The sequence below is a fragment of the Phocoena phocoena genome, chromosome 4 (genome assembly GCF_963924675.1).
Source record: "Phocoena phocoena chromosome 4, mPhoPho1.1, whole genome shotgun sequence".
NCBI lineage: Eukaryota > Metazoa > Chordata > Mammalia > Artiodactyla > Phocoenidae > Phocoena > Phocoena phocoena.
The window spans coordinates 49,474,288-49,498,116 of NC_089222.1; the positions used below are offsets into that span (position 1 = coordinate 49,474,288).

General features: G+C 37.0%; 1 protein-coding gene across 1 annotated transcript; it reads right to left on the bottom strand.

The window, feature by feature from the left end:
• Positions 1-8,049: 8,049 nt before the first annotated feature.
• On the bottom strand, positions 8,050-20,491 carry LRRC34 (leucine rich repeat containing 34). Its single transcript, XM_065876722.1, has 8 exons — positions 20,394-20,491; positions 19,588-19,706; positions 19,425-19,489; positions 18,333-18,416; positions 14,377-14,505; positions 11,802-11,897; positions 8,612-8,766; positions 8,050-8,227 (listed from the first exon to the last, which is right to left on the bottom strand). Exons 1-8 carry the CDS (start codon positions 20,465-20,467, stop codon positions 8,050-8,052), a joined length of 900 nt encoding a protein of 299 aa, XP_065732794.1. The 5' UTR covers positions 20,468-20,491.
• Between the last annotated feature and the right edge of the window lie 3,338 nt (positions 20,492-23,829).

Consider the following 23,829-nt stretch of genomic DNA (forward strand, 5'->3'; position numbering starts at 1 on the left):
TGATAAATGACGCTCTTGATATAACTTTTCACTTTTTACTCAGAGATTTCGAGTCTTTAGAACTTGGCTAGAAATACCACCAAATAAAAAGAAATTGTACTTTAATGCAATTTCTGTAAATTCTACATTTTTACTCATTATGTATGAACAATACCGATATTTAGTTATTGGAGCATTTCTTGAGACAGTGATATGGTCTACTCGCCTGTCCTCTACAACCCCTGCCCCCTCTTCACTGAACAGAGATTTGGTGTATTTGCTTAAGGAATTTAGGTAATTATCATGTAAACACAGTAATCATTCAGAAATAGGGTATTTAATTTCAAGAATATACTGAAATAAACACCATGGATGTGAACCAGATATTTGGATTAAAATATCTGGCCATTATTTCAAATGCTGGAAAATTATTGAAATCAGAATACATACAGCTGTAAAGATGAATAAAATGATCTCCTCTTTTAAGTTTACAGTCAAGTGGGAAAGACAAGCCTGAATGCCGAGTGTTAAAGTGGAGGAAGGAAAGAAAGGAAATGCTGAGCAGTCAATGGAAGTTGAATGGACAGAGAAAGGGCTGTTACTCCCCTGGATAGGCAAACAAGAGATGGCGGCTAATGGGAGGAATCTGTACACAGCTGACTGAGGTAGGGAGAATGGAGAGAAAATCTGAAAGGTGGTGGCAGAGATAGGAATCAAAGACACATCTAGCACTATCTATACCACCTCGAAATAGTCCTCTACCTTTAGCCTGTGCTGAAAGAGTGGGATTAGATAGCCATGTTTATAATCCAGGATCTCACACACTCAACTACAGTTGACTGCTGAAGGGCAGGGATTAGACAGCCACACTTGTAACATGATTCCATACTTGTGACCACAGCTGACGAACACCTTACCAGGGAGAAACAATTCTTAGGCCAAACGTAGCAACTTTCTTAAGAATTTGAGCTATGAAATTCAGAGACTTCCTAGGTATTGGTGTACATGGAAAAGACCATTTAGATCTGGTCCAGAGTCACTGAAGCAAGCCAAAGTCTAAAAGAAATAATAGTGAAGAAGCGGAGAAAGCTGACCTGTAGAGCGAAGCAAGAGGATGAAGTAGGTTTGCAGAACCAAGCGACTGAGGCCCTGTGAGAGAAATGGCTTGGTTTCTGGCTTTGCAGACCTTTCTTGAGGTCACACAGCTATGCTTCATTTCCTTGTTCTGGATGCCAGTGGTTTTTGCCTATTAAATTCTTAGAGTAAAGCCCCCTTTCCTTTTTTGTTTTCTTTTTCTTTTTTTTTTGCCATGCTGCACGGCCTGCAGCATCTTACTTCCCCAGCCAGGGACTGAACCCACAAATTCCCTAAATCCACCTTTTCTGAAGCAGGCTTGAGTCAGTTTCTGTTGCATGTAGTTAGGCAGTTTCAACTTAGAACCCTAAGTTCTGATCCTCAGCGATTGAGTATATGGAGGTGCCATTAACTGCTAGGCAAGATAAGGGGGAGGTTTATGGAAGAGAAGACTTTATTTTGTATGTGCTGAATTTGATCAGTGGTGAGATACCTATGTGAAAATGTCTAGCAGTAGTTGGAAATGGGGACTGAAACCCAGCAGAGGTTAAAGCTAGAGAAACAGATCTTGCAGCATAAGGCTAATAATTATTGTGATAGAAATGATTTAGGCAACCCTGGGAGATGGTACAGAAGAACAAAAGATGAGGACAAAATCTTGGGGGAAATGCATTTTAAGAATGAGCAAAAGACAGAAAAGGAGATGGAAAGTGATAATAGGAAGAAAACCAGGGTGATGCAAGTTTCACGAAGACAAAAGTGGCTTTGTACTGATCACGTGGTACAGAGAAATTAGATAGGATGCAAATCAAAGACAACATTGGGTTGAGTAATTGGGTTGGGTAATTGGAGCATGGTGATCCCCTGAGAAAGGCAGCTGCAGTAATAATAGTGGGAGTAGAACCCAGATGGATATGGTTTGAGTAGTAGATAAGACATAATGAATACTACCATTTAGTTTGAAAAGCAGAGTGCGTACAGCAAACAAGATCATTTTATCAAATATCTAAAAGGTATAAACCACTTTATTTCTTGCTTTTTTGCTTCAAACTTGAAACTTTGTTAAATAATGAGCATAATAGAGTCTGTAACACTGTAATTTGGGCTGGATCTTAAAGGATGATTGCTAAGAGGAAAATGGAAGGAAATGTATAACATGTATATGATTGCAGATTTGCTCGTTACAATTCAGATGTGCAGAAGAAGGGGAATTTTCCTACAGAACTCTTGCACCCAGTGGGAAGTCTAGAAAAAAATTAACTTTTAGTCCTAGGCACTTTAAAACCTAATCTGATACAAAGCAGCTAGAATTTATAATATCTTAAGGTAGTGCTTAAACATTTTGAAAATTGCCGTCTTATTTCTACCCTTTGTCTTTTCTCTAAAATGCTGTCCATATATATGGGGAGGAGAGGAGGCGTGCATGACAAAATGGCATCAGGGAAGACACTGTCTTCACTCTATTCTCCGAGCATCCTGCTGGCTTCTTATGCAATAGGCAATACCTTGTAAAATATGTCATCAGGTTTTCCTTAGCCTGGTCAGAGCCCAGTAATTCTTGGCTGACCTGGCTTCACCTTAGTTCTCTTGGATGTGGAGGAGAGAGCTCTGAGACTTCTGCAAAAATGTCTCAAGCAGTCCCGTGTAAGTCAGGTTGCAGGTTTAGCACATGCCACTCCACTGCAGGCTCCAGATAAGCCTACTTCCCATTTACCTATTTGCTTCCCACTCAGCTACCTTGTCAGTCTCCCCTTGGGAGAATATAGGAACTTGTGGGTCCCCTCTGTAGCACAGAGGAACAGAGAGTAGCTTGGGAAAGCAAACTGCATTAGGAAGGTTTACTTTGATATGGCTCTGTCCTAGCCTGGGAGTATCTCTTCCAGAATCCTGTAGACTCCTCTACTACCCAACATATTATGGAATACTTCAAAACAATGAAAGCTGAATAGACACTGCTACATTAAACAACATGAATGACTTGCACTAATATAATGTACAAAAGAAGTCTGACACAAAGCATATATATACTGTATGATTCCATTTATATAAAATTCCAAAACATGCAAAACTACTCTGTGATGTTAGACATCATGATAGTGGTTGTCTATTGGAAGATGGTTGGAGGTGGTTCTGGGGAAGCTTATGGCATTTACTATCTTTATCTGGGTCCTGGTTAACACAGATGGGTTAGCTTTGTGATAATTCATCTCGCTATTCACTTAGAAACTTCCATTTAAAAGAAGTATATATTAAAGAAACTAATTTGAAGAATGAGAAAACCAGAGCATTGGTTTTCAGACTTCAGTGAGATTAAAGATGACCTCGATTGTAAAACTGTGGATTCCCCAGACTATCCTCAGAAATTCTGATTCAGTAGCTCTCACTCTAAGGATCTGTATTTTTAACATTTGCCCCAGGTGAGTCTGATGCTCCATACTTTAAAAAATGCTGATTTAGTATCTTCAGTTTAAACTGTCTTTACTCTTTGGACAGATGTTCAAGTGTCTGTGACAGAAGTCTGTCATAGTGTTTCTCAAGTCTGAGTTTTTATTGGCTATCTAATTGCTAGGAGTAGCATTTCCTCACCAGCTTAATGTTTTTCAAATGTAATGACAGTTGTTAGAAACGTTTGTATTTTTTCCTACACCATGGTTTTCTTGCACTCATTGAATTCTGCAGTTTTTCAAATGTGATCAAAAGACAAAATTTTTTTAAATTTCCTGTTGCATTTTTAACACTATAGACATGACTTTCCTCGGACACACAACTTTTTTTTAGATACAGTTAATTATTTCTATCTATATTCAGCCTGTAATAATGTAAAAGAACTTGGTAAAAAACAGCTAGTCTTTATATCTGCAGAGGAGATCTTAAAGTGGAAAGAAAGTAAGATCTGAAACATGTAGAGAACACTGGAAACTAAAGTTTGATAAAAGCTAATAACTAAGAGTAAAATAAGATTCATCTCTCTGAAAGCATGAGAATGGATTTGGTAAGGCATTTAGGTCTTTTCTGGCTCAGTAGCTCTAGAACATTAAGTGCAAATCATGGCTCATATAATTTATTCAGATGTTCTTCCCATTTCATAACCACCACCACCATCTGTGCCACCCCCTCATCACCACCACCCCAGTTTCCCCAGGGAGTATGGAAGTGTGGTATGAGGTGCTGAATATAAGGAAAAACCTGTTAAACTTTAAGAATCATTAAGTAGTGAGTAGGGCATATTTAATTCTTTAATCTATTAAAGGAATGGACAATGACAGATGTGGGAGTTTTCTGTAATGTTAAATTTTGAAGAAATACAGCTGTGATTTGAGGAATTCCCAGTACTTTAAGTGAAGGCCAATACTTTGACAACTGTAAAGCTATCACCTTTATTCCTCTCTCAACATTTAGAGATAGATGGTTTTTCCATTTAGACTGCAGAACTTAAAGTAACCCCTTTAAATTGTTCACATAAAATTTTTTTTCTCACACTTTGCCCAGCTTTAGCAGTAATAAATCATTCAGATTAAACAGTTAAGTGGTATGTACGAATTAATTTGTGAACATGGGTGTGTAATCAAAGGATCGTGGTGTCTGTTGCCTCTTCATAAAAATTTTAATTTGAAAACAGGATTGATTGACCACAGACAACAGTAATTGTTTGCCATCAAATCATGAAAATGTTATTGGCATCCTCCAAAAGAGAGAATTAATCTTTTTTAAAAGTTCACTGGCAAAAAAAAAAGTTCACTGGCTGCACTGACTTGTTTGGAAAGTATACATTTATATGTATTTGTATATGTTTATATATATTTGCCTGTATTTGTGAAATTGTATCAATACCCATTTGTAAAATACCTAAAATACTTTTTCAACCTCTAAACCCCTTGACAGTCCCTGGAATCTGCCACCTGAAACCTTTTTACCACTTCATGACAACTTTCAGTTAGGATACCTATAATGACCTTTCCTTGTATGCTACTTTACTCTTTGGGTATATTTTCTTTATAAAAAGAAATTAGTTCCTTGATTTCCTTCTCCAAGTGTTCAAATTTTAGTCCCTATTTTGCTAAATTTCTTTGAAAAAATTACACTACTCAGTTTTTCACAATGGACAGTTATTCACAGTTTAGTATCTCTTTTCATTGTTCTAATTTATGAAAGAAAATTTAATAGACAATAAAATGTAATCTCCGTGAAGAGTAATAAGACAAATACATGAAAATTAAAGCTTGTTTTTCATAGATATTGACCTACTGGTACAAGAGTAAGACCTGCATTAGATGATGGGCTGCAAGCTTCTCCATAACCTGGTGTCCAGTAATAATGCCTTTTAAGGCCATTGGAGACTTCTGCAAGGTACACGTGTCCATCCACCACAAATGGCTCCACATCTGTATTGTCTGATTTTAGACGGCCCATGTGAATTAAATCTGAATATGCCTAGGATTTTTAAGAAAAACTGAATCATTAAGAAAATAGTTTATTCATTTTACAGTGCTTAAACAAATATCAACATTCAAATTAGATGTGATAATTTATAGTTTAAAATATTCTGTGTAACACTGCTGAATTTTAGTATTTTCCAGGCATTGTAGTTTTTGTTAATTCCACACAATGTAATTACAATCTTGCAAAACTTATTTCTACATTTTAACGTTATTAGGCATGTTTTGTTGTTTCATGACTCCCAGAGATAACAATTCTATGTATTACCAATTTTGTGGACCAAAGGTCTCATGGTCAAAATTTTCAAGTCCTAAGGTGACTGAGTCATAAATAAGGATGGAGTGCTGTTGTATATGCCCTTGAAGATCCGATGACAGCCAGGGATCCATTTTTCAGAAAAATAAACAGTCACAGATTTTGGCATACAACTGTATGGAGTTCATGGACCCCCTGAAGATAATCTACAGATTTAGGCTTAGACTAGAGACCATTCCCATAGTATGAGATGCTGGCCTGGCTGGCCACTAATTATTTCTTCATTGTAGAATTTTCTTTGTATATCTCTTATGGATCATTGATATCTACATAAAAGTGTTGTACAAACATGTTAAACTAGTTTGTCAGTAAGGTTGCGATTATAGAGAAAGGCAGAAATTAGACAGGAAAAGATTCAAAAGTCTAGTTGCTTTCTGCTGTAGCTTGTCATTAGTAGTTCCAACTCAGCTCAGCCTCTAGTGTATAGAGTGTGGATATGATGTTTTTCTGAAATCAAGGGTTTTTTTTTTTTTTTTTTTTTTTTTTTGCGGTACACGGGCCTCTCACTGTTGTGGCCTCTCCCGTTGCGGAGCACAGGCTCCGGACGCACAGGCTCAGTGGCCATGGCTCACGGGCCCAGCTGCTCCGCGGTCTGTGGGATCTTCCCGGACCGGGGCACGAACCCGTGTCCCCTGCATTGGCAGGCGGACTTTCAACCACTGTGCCACCAGGGAAGCCCAAGGATTTTTTTTTAATAGTGTACATTTTATTAGCCTTTTTAGTGATAGAATTCTGGTTAGTCTTTTGGCAATTTTTGAGAATTCTAACATATATATATATATTTTTGGCTGTCTTGGGTCTTTGTTGCTGCGCATGGGCTCAGTAGTTGTGGCTCACCGGCTCTAGAGCGCACGGGCTCAGTACCTGTGGCACACGGGCTCAGTACCTGTGGCACACGGGCTCAGTACCTGTGGCACACGGGCTTAGCTACTCCGCGACATGTGGGATCTTCCCGGACCAGGGCTTGAACCCACGTCCTCTGCAGTGGCAGGTGGACCCTTAACCACTGTGCCACCAGGGAAGTCCCCTAACATCTTGTTTTTCTTTCTCTTCTTTCCAAATGAAAACTATTTGTTACTATGCTTTTTGTGTGTGTTGAAAGCAGTATCAAGGGTTCTCTGTATTTACATAAGCAACACACCAAATATTTTGACAGCTTTTACTATATCTCTCTAAATTCTGTGTCTTGGTTTAATTATTGGGTAGCAGATTGGAGACTGTGCCACAGCAAATTTAAAATAAATCAACAATTGTGATTTAAAAAAACTTAACTTTGGAGAAATTGGGACTGTGTAATTCAGTGATCTTTATACTGATATGTAGTATTTGATATCTTTTCCTATTTCAACCACAAAACTTTCCAGTAGCTAATTTTTAGGACTTAACATTAAAATTTATCAAAACTGCAGTGTCTCGTTATACTTTGTAATCATGTCTAAGGCATCTGTATATAACATCTGACGTTATAGGGAAAACCCCAGAAAAAGCCTCAGTGAAGAAAAAAACTTACCACACATGTAGCTTCATCAAATTTGTTTCCCCAAATGTAGATATTAGAGAGTGTGGGATTTGTTTTCATTGATTGTGAAAGTGCAACAAGTCCTTCTCCCTCTATGTTGTTGCTTACCACTGACAACCTTTGGAAAACCAAAAATAACCCTGGAAACCAACAGTTCCACAAAGAGAATGCATAAGCTAGCAACAGCATTTATTACACACATTTTTTTGTGTTAAGTCTTAGCATTAAATACATTTAATGTATAATCAAAATATTGACCTAATAATTCCTAAAATCCAAGAAACTTAGTTTTCTAATTGGATACTTCATGTACCTAAGTAGAGCTACCTACATTTTGGAAATAAACAGCCTATTGTTTTCTATTTATTATTCAGTAAAGGTTTGGGGTGCTTTACAGATATATTTTTCAAGATAAAGTCATCCAAGTAATATTTTCTTTGATTCATTCTTATTTTAGAGTCTTGACCATATTGAATGATTATAATTTTTCTGTTAGAATTCAGGATAAAATAATAAGAGTTTTCTCATTAATTTTAAGCAATCATAGCTAGACTCAATCTAATTTTTAAAAGATTACTTTTGAAAAATAGAAGAAATTGAAATGTTTCCTGTAACTTAATATGTCAATTTAGAAACTGAGTTTTCATATTTCACCATGAATCTTAAGAGGTAAGAGGTTTAAGGTTAATATTCTAAAAAATTTAAGGTTTTCTTTGTTATTTTGTTTAAATATAAAACCATACTAACGCTTTAAGAGTCCTGTTGTGTGAAGCAAGAGTGTCACTGAGATAGTTTGCTCCTGCATTTTCTATTCTGTTAAAAGAAATATCTATTACTTCCAGGGTAGTATTCTTTTTCAGTACATCGGCCAAACACACCATTCCATCCTGAGTTATTTTATTGCTGGGAAAGGAAAAAATATGTAGTTATATTTGGAAATATGAAGTATTCTTTTATTCATAGAGATAGCATGCTTGAAAACATATAGTAGCAAGTACTTTCTATTTTAGTTAAGATTTATTTTAATCACTCAATTTCCAAAAAGTTAATAAAAAGTTGCCATCAAATGTTGCTTCTGTTCTGGTTTACATATTTAAATTGCTCTCAAGTTATTATATCGGTATAAGCCGAATAAATACTAAGGCTCAAGATAAAAAGTTGAAAACAATGGTTGCATTTTCTAATTTTTGGAATTAGTGTCTAACAAAGAATCTTATCTACAGTGAATATTTACAGAGATTATTCCCATGATTTAACTCCTGAATTAATGTATAAGTTATCACTTACCAGCTTACATCAAGGTAGCGCAGGCTTCTGTTCAGATACAGTGCATCACATAACTGTTTCATACCACAGTTTTTTATGTCATGCTTACACACATGTAGTTCAACAAGGCACTGATTTTCTTTCAACATGTGGCCTAGATGAACTGTGGACTCTTCCTAAAAATAGATAGTCTTTTTTCTAGAATATAATTTTGAAGCAGTACATGTTTATTCCAAACATGCAAAGTTATTTAAATTAGCTTTTTAAAAAGATTTTATCAGTTAAGACTATTATTAGTCTACGATTTGCAATTTGTTTGGCATGGCTTTTTAAAAAAATCATTTTGCCACAAATATCTTTACTGTCTTAGAAACAGGCAGCAGGCACTTGTAAAGTGCAGTGACTAAGTGATTTAAGAGATGCTGGTTAAAAAAAAATCATTACTAAAAAAGCAACAATCATCTCAGCAGGAAAAATAAAATAACTGGTCCCACGATTGAGCATGAGGGAATTCCCTGGTGGTCCAGTGGTTAGGACTTGGAGCTTTCACTGCTGGAACTCAGGTTCAATCCCTGGTCAGGGAACTGAGATCCCACAAGCTGCACGGTGTGGCCAAAAAAAAAAAAAAAAAAAAAATTGAGCATGAAAGCTCCTTTACTGCTGTCCTCTCAAGACAAGGTGTTCTTGCCCCTTACAGATGTTTCTAAACTTTGCTCTTGATCTCCACTCTTTGTAGTTTTTAGACTCCCTCCCTCCCTCCCTCCCTTCCTTCCTTCTTCCCTCCCTCTGCTGCTTCCAGGCAAAAGGTGTATAACCTCAGTGAGGATCTGAACACCAAGCACTTTAAATTTTTAACAGAATCAGAGCATGTCCTGATGCATTATTGCTGTTTTTCTAAGTTTTATAGTCACTGGAAATGCTGATCATGGATAGCCATATATGCTCAAATTATCTAAAAGTACTTTGAGAAAAAAATAAAAGTTAAAATCATATAGCAATAGCAGATTGTACATGAGCTTTATAATAAAACTGTCCAAATGCTAGCTTTACCTTGTACTAACTTTATCACTTTGGGCTAATTATTTCATCTAGCCGAGTCCCAGTTCCCTTTTCTATATAAAATAGGTAAAATTTTACTTCCCTCACAGAAGTAAATAAATTAACAGAAGTACCTGGCACAAAACTGGTGTTCTATAGAAAACCACAAAGCATTTATTATTGTTCAATATTCTATAATACGGTATCTGATTTAAGTTATTGCTTTGACACTGAAAATACATATCCAGAGGGAAGCTGTAGTCTGAAATCTTAAATGAAAACTGACCACTTACGAGGTCCAGTATTGCTCTGAATAGTGCTGGAGCAGAGGACATAATACAGATATGATGTATGTCTTGACTGTGTTTTTAGGTCAAGAAATTTGAAAGAGGGACCATCCTTATGAAGAAAGGGAACTAGTATCACAAATAGTAAAGGGTTTTTGTTTTTTGGTGGTTTTTTATAGCTCCATTCAGTTTGTGGCTTAGTTTGGCCTAGGGTGGCACCTAGCATCAGCATTTTTCTAAGCTCCCCGGATAATGAACAGTAAAACCCTTAAATGAAATAGGTTTGCTGGCTTGTATTTGGGAACAGCAGGTATGAGGAAGCACAAGAGGATTCTACTCCACAACCATTTAAGAGAATAGTACTGTCAGGGATAGAAGGTGGTGGCTGCCTTGGAGAGGAATAGAAAGCAGGCTAGTTTAGCTGACTGCCCAGAAGCACCAGGCTAAGAGCAAGGTCCGGGGCCTGAGAAAGAGCCCCGGGCTTTTTTTTTTTTTTGGCTGTTGGGTCTTTATTGCTGTGCGCATGCGGGCTTTCTCTAGTGGGGGCCCTGGGCTTTCAATAACTATTCTCAGATGGATTTAGGAGTAATGACACCACTCAGCATTTAAAAGAGGAATTGTGCTTCTAATATAATTTCATATAGTTTAACAAACTTCCTCAGGGCTTTAATCTGGAAAAGTTTGACTCAGCCTTCATATCTCTTAACATGTCCTCAATCTGAGAAGCTTCCCTGCCACCGCTCATCCCCCTGCATTGATTTATATGTCTTTTCTCCTGCTCCCAAGGCACCCTGAGCATATCACTCTCCAGACTTGTGGATCTCCCTCCATGTGGACTGGAAAAAAGCTCTTTGAAAATGAGGGCTATGTGCTTTGACATTATCCCTGGCACCAGCATTGTTTCTTGTTTAGGGTTGCATTCAAATATTTACTGAGTGAAGAATGAGAAATGAAGCAGTTTACTGAATGCTTACTTTGAGCCAGGTATTTTGCTGGTCTTTAAAGTAGCTTCTTCTATTTGAGGATTCTGGTTGTCTTTTTGAGATTAAATTTGTAAACGTGAAGCAATTAACATGATGTAAAATTCCAAAATTTTTCGTACAGGAAAGTACAGAGAGAATTCAAAGGGAGAGAGCTATGTAGACAACGAATGCAAAATATACTTACAAATATGAAAAATATTTTTAAAATATGGTTCTCAATTACTCATACTAATGGGGAACAGTGAAGTAGCTGATTTAAAGACCAAAGTCCTTGAACTTTTTCTTTTAGTAGATACTCTGTTTTTGTTTAGACCAATAGTAAAATGAGTTCTTATTCCCTAGCATTTTGCTGATAAGAGAGGAGAGCCACCTAAAAGAGTGTTAAGGGGCAAGGAGAAGCCTTGAGAGTTGGAACCCTGTTTTTACCGTCTTTCTGTCTCTAGCGTGCAGCTTGCCTGAAGCACCAAGTCCAGACCTCCCAGACTGCTATTCATATGCAATTTGCCGCTATAGCTCAGGATTTCAAATGCAATGGTTCATCACATCAGTGTAAGAACAAACAGATCACAAAACAGTTCACACTGGGCTCTTATGATCCTCCAGCCTTTAAAACTTTCATCATTTGTGCTTTCATCTTAAGCCCTCTGCCCCTCACAGGTTTACTCACTGAGAATGAGTTTATAAGAAAAATAGATGACATGTTTTCTGTTTAAATAAGCAACATCTAAAACCATATTTATAAAACTCTTACCAAGATTTTAAATTTTCAAGTTTTTCTTTGTAAACAGTAGTTTACAGTTCTAAAAATACAATGCATTCATGAATCTTGACATAACCTTCAGTAAGTAGTACATTCGTTTTATTCCCATGTAGCCTTATTAACTGCTCACTTTGAATACATACCTGTTCACCATAAAGTATAGGTCGGTTTAGGTTTAATCCCTTAATTGTTTGGTTTTGAGTTAGGACTGTAGCGAATGCTATCACACTCTGCATTCCCTAAAAACAGATAAATTCATTAAGGAAACTGACAAAGTATATAAATTAACCCCTAATATTTCAAGATCAGTAATCTGGATTCTGACAAATCAAAATCGTGTTTTTAAAAAGTTTAAGTAACTTCCTGATCCTTCAATTGTAGGTTGATCAAATTCAGAAATGAATTGTTACTGTGTTATTTTCTCTCTGCCCTAAAATCTGTAACATACACGGGGAGCTTCTTAAGGTTTCAGTATCCATCTCCTCCGGTGTTTACCTCTAGGTTTGCTCCTAACCCCTCAAGGTTCTATGTGATGCACAGAAATACAGACATACAAGTGGATCCCAGCTAGGGCTCTATACTACTTATAGTGTATATCCTTAATGCAAGCTTTCTTTTACATTCATACTAGTACTTTAAGTGTGTGTTTGTGGCAGGAAAGGGTTACTAATCACATTTTTTTTTTTTTTTTTTTAACTAATCACATTTTTTCACTGCTGCCACAGGCCTCGCTCTACCTTATTGGAAGGGCCTAGTCCTCCGCCATCTCTGTGATGCACACACATCTAGTTGTTATGCCAGAAAACCTGGGCTTTCTTGCACTTCACCAGTCAGTCCTCTTACTCGCCTATCAGTTGATCAGCAAGTCTTACAGCTTCTGCCTCCAAAAGATGTTTCAAATTAGTCCATCTCTGTAGCTACCACCCCAACGCCAGTCCTCATCACCCACCTGAATTACTGCAGAAACTGCCTAAGTGGTCACTGGGCTTCGTCTCACCACCCTCTAATTCCCCACAGAGACAAGAGTGATCGTTTACAAGCACCAATCATATCATGTCACCCCTCAACTTAAAGCCTTTCCATAATTTGCATTTAACTCCCTTTGTGTAGCTACTCTGGCTTTTTAGTTCTCAGACTCAGTATTTCATCATTCATGTACTCCCCTCATGATTTTTGCCATCTCTATCAGTTTTACTCTTTACCTAATACTTTTCCATTAAATCAACTCACTTTTCACTTATATTTATTTTAAAACTGTTTCACTACCATAAATGGAAAGCCACAGTCCCTTGAAATAAATAGAAAGCATTTGTAAAAATAAATATGTATTAAAATTACCTCAAATTATGTCAGTCAGTATGCTACCCATACCACACTTGGGGAAGCCCTATCTTAGAGTCTGTGGGTTCTGGACCCCCTGCCTGGAATGTTCTGCTATGGACCCTCTTCAAGGGAGCTCTTTCTCATCCTTCACGACTACTAAGTATGACCTCCTCAGGTCTTCGGGGAACCATCCTATCATGCATATTTCTGCCCATTATCAGAGTACTTTGCCAACTTTGTAGCACTTTTCTCTAATTTACTGACGTTTTCCTAACTAAAATATAACCTTTATAAGGGCAGAGACCATACCTGATGCACTCCTGTATCCTTAGAATCTAGAATTGTGACTGGTATGTGTAGACAATACACAGTTGACCCTTAAAGGGTCAAGGATCAACTGTGTACCTTGGTATCCATGGATTCAAACAACCTTGAATCCTGTAGCAACTGTCGTATTTACTATTGAAAAAAATCTGCATATAACTGGACCCCAGCAGTTCAACCCGTGTTATCAAGAGTCAACTGTGTATTGAATTAATGCTTTCCCAAGACCATACTGGCTGCATCTACCCGCTTCTTAAGCTTTAGAGCCTATTACTCCAAAGAGCCTCCTTGGCCCATCTTACTGTTTTCCTGTCCCAGTAATTTTGCATTAACCTATCAACAGTAGGTTCCTAACAGTAGGCCTGAAGGTTTGAAGGCATGTTTGAGAAAATGAAGCCTAGAATTTGAAGACACGCAAAACAGACAAACTTCTCATTATCAGTCCAGATGAAGGCTCAGAGCAGCTCTTAGCATCATCTTAGGTTTTATGCTATAACATAACTACTCACTGCAAGATGTTTCCATAAGTAAAAAATTTATATTATACAAATGAAGTAGTATTTGTTTAATTAAAAGGAACATAGGGCTTCCCTGGTGGCGCAGTGGTTGAGAGCCTGCCTGGCGATGCAGGGGACGCGGGTTCGTGCCCCGGTCTGGGAGGATCCCACATGCTGTGGAGCGGCTGGGCCTGTGAGCCATGGCCGCTGGGCCTGTGCGTCCGGAGCCTGTGCTCCGCAACGGGAGAGGCCACAACAGTGAGAGGCCCGTGTACCACAAAAAAAAAAAAAAAAAAAAAGGAACATAATCATCTTCTTTAGAAAATCCCATACAAGTTAAGAGGGGTAACAGATGGAAGTTTAGGAAGATTTTTATTACACGGGATATTCTTCCATAATATTATTATAATCTGATTCTTATTTAAAAAAATATTTTCTCTGATATTAGACCTTAGAGACAAGCTTAATCATTCATAAGACTGTCATTTAGCTGGTCTCTGACACTTCTCTATGCTAGTTTCCAGGGAGAATGATCCAATATCTGAGTGACTATCTCATACCCAATTTTACTCACCAGATCACAGTCACCCAGATCTAATTTCTCTAAGGATGAATTAATTTGTAGCATTGCAGCAAAAAACATTCCACCCTTATTTTCAATCTTGTTTCCAGTCATTCTTAGGTGTTTCAGAGTTGTATTCTTCTGAAAAGGAAAAGAGGCAAAACTTGGTTAAAATTTTAACCCACAGAATTCTCTTTAGATTACATGAGTTAGGAGACTGTATTACTATTTGCAGACTCATCAGGTTTTCATAGAGATAGAACAGGATATATTCCTTCAAGGTAACATTCAATTTCCCAGAACAGATAAAAATCTAGTTTAATAATTTAGTAGAAAGAATGCCCAGGAAATAGATACCAAAATAATGACCAGTGAATGAAGCAGATTTTAATAACTTTCCTTTCATTAGAAAATCTATAAATTTATCTTCTAAGGAAATTATACCACCTTTTAAAATTGAGATGAAATTCACATAACACAAAATTAACCATTTTGAAATGTACAATTTGGGACTTCCCTGGCGGTCCAGTGGTTAGGACTCCATGCTCTCGCTGCCGAGAGCCTGGGAGCAATCCCTGGTTGGGGAGCTAAGATCCCGCAAGCAGCACGGTGCAGAAAAAAAAAAATAAGCAAGAAAATGTACAATTCAACGGATTTTACTACATTCGCAGTGCTGTGTAGCCATCACCTCTAGCTAATTCCAAAACATTTTTATCACCCCTAAAGGAGACCCTGTACCCATTAAGCAATCACTTCACATTCCCCCGTATCATTTTGAAAGTGATATAATTTCTCAGACATTTGCAAAGTTTAATTCCTTCTCTTATTTCATTTCTTTTGATAAATCTTTCACAAAATTACAGACATTTCATTGTCCTAGTGAATAAATATTTGGACATACAAGTGTAAATAATTAACTTTAAAATTAAGTCAAACCCCTTTAAGAGTGGGAAGAAGGCAAGGATGTCCACTCTCACCACTTCTATTTGACATTGTACTGAAGGGTCTAGATAGGACAATTAGGCAAGAAAAAGAAACAAAAAAGGCATCCAGGTTGGAAAAGAAGTAAAACTCGTTTGCATACGACATGATCTTATATGTGGAAAATTCTAAGGAATCCACCAAAAACACCCAAAACAAAACAAAACAAAAGCTGTTAGAAATAATAAATGGGGAATTCCCTGGCAGTCCAGTGGTTAGGGCTCTGTGTTCTCACCGCTGAGGGCCCAGGTTCAATCCCTGGTCAGGGAACTAAAATCCCACAAGCCGGCGAAAAAAAAAAAGAACTAATAAATGAGTTCAGCAAGACTGCAGGACACAAGATCAATATACAGAAATAACTGTATTTCCATACACTAGCAATGAACAATTCAAAAATGAAATTAAGAAAATTCCATTTATAATAACATCAGAATAAAACATTAGGAATAAATTTAACAAAAGGGTAAGACTTGCACATTGAAAACTACAAAGCATCAAAGCATGGTTGAAAGAAATTAAAAACAACCTAAACAGGGACTTCCCTGGCAGTCCAGTGGTTAAGACTCCGAACTTCCACTGCAAGACGCATGGGTTCAATCCCTCGTCGGGGAACTAAGATCCCACGTGTTGTGCAATGTGGCCAAAAATAAATAAATATTAAAAAAGTAAAAAACTAAAATAAAAACAACCTAAGTAAATGGAAACACATCCCATGTTCCTGGATCGGAAGACTTAATATTAAGATGGCAATATTCCCCAAATTGATCTAAATATTTAAAGCAATCCCTCTCAAAATCCCAGTTGCATTTTTTTGCAGAAATTGATAAACTGATCTTAAAATTCATGTGGAAATGCAAGGGACCCAGAAGAACCAACACAATCTTGAATAAAACAAAGAGGACTCACTTCTTGACTTTAAAACTTACTACAAAACTACAGTAGTCGAGATATTGTGAGACTGGCCTAAGGATAGACATATAGATTGAAAGAATAGAATGGAGAGTACAGAAATAAACCCTCACATTTATAATCAACTGACTTTCAACAAGGATGTCAAAATTAATGGGGAAAGAACAGTCTTAACAAAAGGTGTTGGGTCAAATGGATATCCACATGAAAAAGAATGAAATTAGACTCCTACTTCACATCATATATAAAAATTAACTCAAAATGTATCAGAGAACTCAAAGAGCCAAATCAAAAAGCTGTTAAAAGAAAACGTAAGTGTAAATCTTCATGACTTTGGATTAGGCAAAGTCATGAAGTTGTAGCCTTCTTAGGTACATCACCAAAAGCCCAAAACAACAAAAGAAAAAATAGATCAAATGAATTTTATCAAAATTAAAAAATTTTGTGCTTCAAACGACACCACTAAGGAAATTAAAGGCAACCTACAGAATGTGGGAAAATATTTGCAAATCACGTATCTAATAAGGGGCTCCAGAAAGGGCAAAAGATTTGAACAGATAGTTCTCTAAAGAAGATATACAAATGACTAATTAGCATATAAAAAGATACTCAACATCTTTATTCATTAGGGAAATGCAAATCAAACCCACAAAACCTCTTCATACCCACTACGATAGCTCAAATCAAAGAGACAATAGGGCTTCCCTGGTGGCGCAGTGGTTGGGAGTCTGCCTGCTGATGCAGGGGACACGGGTTCGTGCCCCGGTCTGGAAAGATCCCACATGCCGCGGAGCCGCTGGGCCCCTGAGCCTGCGCGTCCGGAGCCTGTGCTCCGCAACGGAAGAGACCACAACAGTGAGAGGCCCGCGTACCGCAAAAAAAAAAAAGACAATAACAAGTACTGGTGAGGATATGGAGAAATCAGAACACCCATACATTGTTGGTGGAATTGTAAAAAGGGACAGCCACTTTGGAAAAGTTTGGCAGTCACTCAAAATGTTAAACAGAGTTTCCAAATGAACCATTTCACTCCTAGGTATGTACCCTAGAAAACTGAAAACATAAATGCATAGAAAAATGTGTGCAAATATTCATAGCAGCATTATACATTATAGACAAAAAGTGGAAACCCAAATGTCCATTAACTAATGGATGAACAAATGTGATATTTCTAAACAATGGAATATTACTTGGCAATAAAAAGAAATGAAGCATGTTACAACATGGATAAAATCTGAAAGCATTAGGCCAGTCACTAAAGGCCACAAACTCTACGATTCCATTTATAAGTGGCCAGAATCGGCAATCTACAGGTAGAAAGTAGATGTGACTGCCAGGTGCTGGAGAGTGAGAGAGAGAAGCAGAGAGAGGGATTACTAACGGGTACAGGGCTTCTTTTTAGGGGGAAAATGCTCTAAAAACAGTGATGGTGCTGATGGTCACATAACTGTGAATATAACTGACTGTTGAACAACACAGGGGTTAGGGGCGACAACCCTCTGTGCAGTTGAAAATGAGTTTAACTTTACATTTGGCCATCTGTATCCGAGGTCCTGCATCCTCAGATTCAACTGACAGTGGATTGTGTGGTACTGCAGCATGTATTTAGTGAAAGAAATCTACATATACCTGTGCTGTTCAAGGGTCCACTGCATTCAATATACTAAAAAAAACACTGAATCGAACACTTACAAAGGGTAAATTTTGTATACGTGAATTACATCTTAATAAAGCTCTTTATTTTTTTATTCTCTATTTTTTTAACTGAAGTATAGTTGATTTACAATGTTGTGCTAATTTCTGCTGTACAGCAAAGTGACTCAGTTATACACATATATACATTTTTTTTTTATATTTTCCATTACAGTTTATCCATAAAGCTGTTTATTTTTAAAAATGAGTTCAAAAGTGCTCATGTAATGTCCAGATTTTAATAAATTGAAGTGAAATAAAAAATATACATTCGTACAATATTAAAATAAGTTGACATTAACATTTGTTTCTGTTGGTTCCAAGCTAAAACTAAAGAAGTTAAAATTCCCAAATAAAACGTTAGTTTGAGGTATACGAATGCTTACATGTAGTGCTTTAGCAATCAGTTCTCCACCTTCAGGCCCAATGTCATTAAACATAAGGTTTAAGTAAATGAGATTATGTTGTTTCTAAAATAAGGAGAGAAAAGAAGCTATTACATATATATTATTAGAAATCGATAATATGTAAGAGCTGCTTTTTAAGTAAAAGTGTTTACCTCCAAAAAAAATCTTTATAACCAGGAAATTTCAAGGTCCAGCAAAAGAAAGGACCATTAAGGGAAAAAATCAACATGATCATTTAAACAAATATAATGGCAGTATAAAGAAAAGAACTATATTCATTTTTGATCAATGATTCAAAGTATGGATGTGCTTTATGTACTTAACCGTAGTGTATGAGTTTGCAAAAGATGACTCAGGAGGCTCTGGGTAGCAGCTCTACTGAGACCAAATACACAAATGGGTTTTTAGTATATTTCAAATGTTATAAATATGGCACAGAGTCAGGACACTTGACATTTTGCAAAACTAGTGTTTTGTGTGTGTGTCATTAGACTAGGGGATTTCACCGTAAACAGAACTAAGAATATTTTGATAACGATGCTTTTGCAGCATTTTTATTTGTGGTTGATGAAAATAACTTGGTTACTTCACTTTTTTTTTTTTTAATCTTCACTCTGTCCTTACATTGTGTGCCATTTCATGGACATGAGAATTTTAAGTTCATTTTAAGCTCATTAGAAGCACCTGTAGCAGGTGAGAAAGGAACAAATAGGAAATTAAAAAGCCAATTTAAGGGAAGGATAAAAAATGATATATGCTGCTTTAAACATTTTATTTTAACTGAAAATACAGACATACATACGTATGTGCCAATCTTCTGAGGTTGAAACAAAGCCTTTTCTTTAACGACACCTATTCTGATTGGTGGACCACACTGTCTTTCGTAAATAAAATGCAACCATAAAACAGCATTTCAGCTTGGGTATCTCCAAAGTGAAGTCTGCAATAAAGGGTTAGCTTAGCAGGCTAGGGGTGCTGAAACCCTGCACGTTCCAAAGAAAGGGCTGGTTCTTAACTGGGTCCTGGAAGAAAAAAAAAATTAACCAAGAACATTTTGTAGTAAAATAATACCTGAAGCAGTTCTGTAGCATAGGATGCACCAACATCACCTATGAGGTTATATCTAACATCCAAACCTGAAGAACACAGATGAATAGAAGCTGACATTCCTTCTAGTGAACACTTAAAATCAGGAAAATGAAAGCTGGAAGGAATGATTCTCAAGGAGACATACCATTAATATATGGATTATTCTTTAAAATTCTGCAAAGAATCCAAAAATCTTCACCTGTTACTCTTTCTACTGGCATTAAGTGACAGTTACCAGCAACATTTAATGTGATTCCTGCCAATCTGTTAAAATATAAAAAAGAAATCCAGTAAAGAAATAAAAGTAGTTTTCCTTCATGTTTAGTAACATCATGGATAGAATATACTGGAACCAAGTATGTACCACAATACAGATTTATATCAAGTAACTTAAAACTACTGAATATGCTACAGCTTTTGCAAAGCACCTTAATATATGCATAGTTTAGGGCTTCCCTGGTGGCGCAGTGGGTGAGAGTCCACCTGCCGATGGAGGGGACGCGGGTTCGTGCCCCAGCCGGGGAAGATCCCACATGCCGTGGAGCGGCTGGGCCCGTGAGCCATGGCCGCTGAGCCTGCATATATATATATATACATATGTGTGTGTATATATATATATATATATATATATATATATATATATATATGCATAGTTTAATTTCTCAACCACAAGAAAACCAAAGTATTCCCACTTGACAGATAATGACATTGAAGACTTCAGTGATTTGCATAAGTAAACCCAGCTCACAGGAGTTAAGGACAAATCTGGAACTCAGTAAACTCCACTACCTCCAAGACCTAACTATGTCAATCATCTGTGCTGAATCAAAAAGTATGTCCACTTTATCAAGCATTTGCAAATGGCTTTCAAATCACTCAGTGTTCCAGTATTTTCACACAGATGAATATCAGTGAATGTTACTGATATAATCAAGTATTTGTCTTCCTTACCCCTTTTCAATTTCTTCATCCACTTCTTGGAGTATATGCAATATAAAAGGTTTAATTTCCTGGGACTTTTCCATACATAGCTCATAATAATATTCCTGTAGACCGCCAATAGGTTCTGCAGCTTCTGAAAAATAAATGCGTTACCCTTCATCACATATACATTATCCCAGGAGCTTCCCCCCTGCCAAAAAAAAACTAGACTTCTTTCAAAGATACAAATGTGTGCGTATAGAGTTGAGGGCAGGGTGAAGAAAAGGAGATGACGTTAAGAATACAGAAAGGGAAGAAAAATAAGAAGGAATGGGAGAGAAGAAAAATGCTGTTTGGAGAACTAGGGCCATAGAAGTACCCACTGAGGGTGGGCAGACACTAACTTCGAAGTGACACAAAGGGAGAACTAACCTCTATTATGTAACAGGCCTGGCAGCTGAGGAAAATGATGTCCAGAGAAATTACGTATTTTGCCTAAAATCATACAGATAAATAAGGGCAGAGTACAGAATCATACTGACTCCAAAGTCTCTTCCTACTCTGCTATAATGGGTTAGGGTGACTCAAGGTTGCTTATCACGGCTTCAAACAAAGACAATTCTATCACAGAGTCTAAACTCAAAAGGGATCTGAAAAATCACCGAGTCCAATAGGCTTCTTGGAGACCCTCTATACAATGCACGTTGATGGCATCTGAATACAGCTCTGTCTGTGCTTCCTAACACCAAGTTGAGGCCTAGCTCACAGAAGCACTTCACCTACCCAGGCCTTCCATTTCCTCTTTCTAAAGGTGATTTTCCCTGTCCAGTCCTTAGTAAGGAAGACAGAAACAAAACAGGAGTTAAGAACTTGTTCCTCTGTTATACCTGCACTTTTCCTTAATGGTCTTATTATTTTTGATATTACTTTAAAAAAATTTTTTATTGGAGTATAGTTGATTTACAATGTTGTGTTGGTTTCAGGTGTACAGCAAAGTGAATCAGTTATACATATACATATATCCACTCTTTTTAAGATTCTTTTCCCATATAGGTCATTACAGAGTATTGAGTAGAGTTCCCTGTGCTATACAGTAGGTCCTTATTAGTTATCCATTTTATATACAGTAATGTGTATATATCAATCCCAGTCTTCCAATTTATCCCTCCCCCCTCCCCTTCGCTATTACTTTAAAAGCAACCTTTTTGAGGCCCAGGCCTTCTTGGGTAGAAGGTATGCTGACACTTTTCTTAGAAGCACACACCACTGTCTGTATTTTCTGTCCTACCTTTTGGGTATGTCTCTTTAAGAGTCCATGCCCAGAGATATCACTACTCAATCAGCCTGAGGTCTTTAGGATCCAGCTTCTCTAAGTCTCTACATCTCAAAGATCTTATTTGCTGAGTGGATTTCTGCACTATATGAACTAAAGAGTTTGCTAAACAAATATGCAAAACAAGATTTAAGATGAGGAACATCATATTACAAGTGCAAGCAAATAAACTTTCCTTGTAGTTTTTTAAAATAAACTTTTAAAAAATAAATTTAGGGGACTTCCCTGGTGGTCCAGTAGTTAGGACTCTGTGCTTTCACTGCACTGCAATACAGCCCAAATAAATAAATAAATAAATTTAACGCACACTATTTCAGATAACTTGGAAATTTCAATATCAAAAAGAAAATAAAGAAAAAAAGAAAAGAAAAGAAACATTCATCAGCAATCCCACTACCAAAGAACCACCACAACTGAGGTCTGGGGCTATTTCTTCCCTATTATTTATCTTTTTCTATATCCTTTTTTTCTTAAGTTAACATTGTGAGCAGCTTTCCCATATCATTAGATATTCTCTGAAAATTTTTAATATCAGCATAATTTCTGTCTTGTGGATAGTTGTACATAAGAAATCTTTCACTTACCAGATATAAAATAGATAAACAACAAGGACCTACTATATAGCACAGGGAACTATATTCAGTATCTTGTAATAGCCTATAATGGAAAAGAATGTGAAGAAGAATATACTTATATATACGTATGTATAACTGAATCACTGTGCTGTACACCTGAAACTAACACAACATTGTAAATCAACTACAATTAAAAAAATTTTTTTTAAAGAAATCTTTCACTTACTTTAGGAAATTTTCATGTATTTAAATAATACTTTAGCACAATGTTTCCCAAATTGTGTTTTGTGGAATACTAATCTACAAGATGCTCCAAATAGAATAGGTTTTACTGTCAAATAAGTTTGGGAAATGATGAACAATGCTAAACAGATTCCTATCTACAACACTTCTCAGGACATTTAAAACTCTCAGGTGCTCAAAGATTCCTCAGATTGTTGAGCCTGGCAGGGAGGGAGGTTAAAAGTGCTCCCAGACTTAGGACTTTCGTGACCATGGTTAACATGGAATGCAATCCCAAAAATGCTAGTTTAGCGTCCTCAACAGAAAACAAAGCAAGTAGATCTCAAACGGATTTACTTCCTGGAGCTGGGCTCCCACTGGGTTTCTTTCCTCTCTTCTGGCTACTACTTTCCTCGGTATTAAAAATGTTAAACAAAATTTCAGAAATAGAGACCTGATTGAAATAAAGACGTGTTTATTTGGGGTTTGTTAGGACTGCAACCCAGGAGACACAGATCCAAGAAGCACTTGAACTGTGTTCCACCAGACTACAAAATGGTGGGGGCTTATAAATGCAAAAACCCCACAAGGTTACATAAACTGTTTGTCAAGAATTAGGATTGGAGCTGGCAAGAAGTGAGGGTGCTTGGTAAGCAAGGACTGGTTAGGAGTCTGAAACAATTACAAAATTGCAAAGGTGGGGGTAATTTGAAACTACAAGGTTGCAACTAGCAGCTGCTAGCAGATTCTGTTTTGAAAACAGCTGGTAGTGTCCTTGAGTCTGATACAGTGTAAAGAAAATTCAAGTTCTCAGTGATGAAGGAATGCATCTGAAATCATATCCACAATGGCCACTTGGCTCCATTTTGCATGCCCGTACCACAGTTACTCCATTTTGATTTTTAAACGATCTTAAGTACATCATCAAAGAGAAGAGAGGATTGCCCTGAGAATTTCTCTGACGTTCATTCTGCCTGCCCTCAGCTGGCACAACCGTATGCAGGACACGCAGACAGACAGACTTACAGGTCATGTTTTTGTGAAGACATGAGGGAATCTTAGATAACAAGCTAAATATAGCTAAAGAAATTTACAAGAATATTTGTATTTAATTACCTGGCCATGGATGTAGATTATTTTAAAGCTTCAGCTATATCTTTCTGCTACTCTCTCTTCTATTTAAAATTCACCTAAGTATTGTATGTCAGGATTCTATGGCACCAATAATTTATTTCCTATAGTGTATTCATATTAGGAGAAAATAATAAACCAGTCTGCAAAGTGTAAAGCAAAACCTAGGAATAACCAATTACACAAAACGTCAAGACTCTAACCT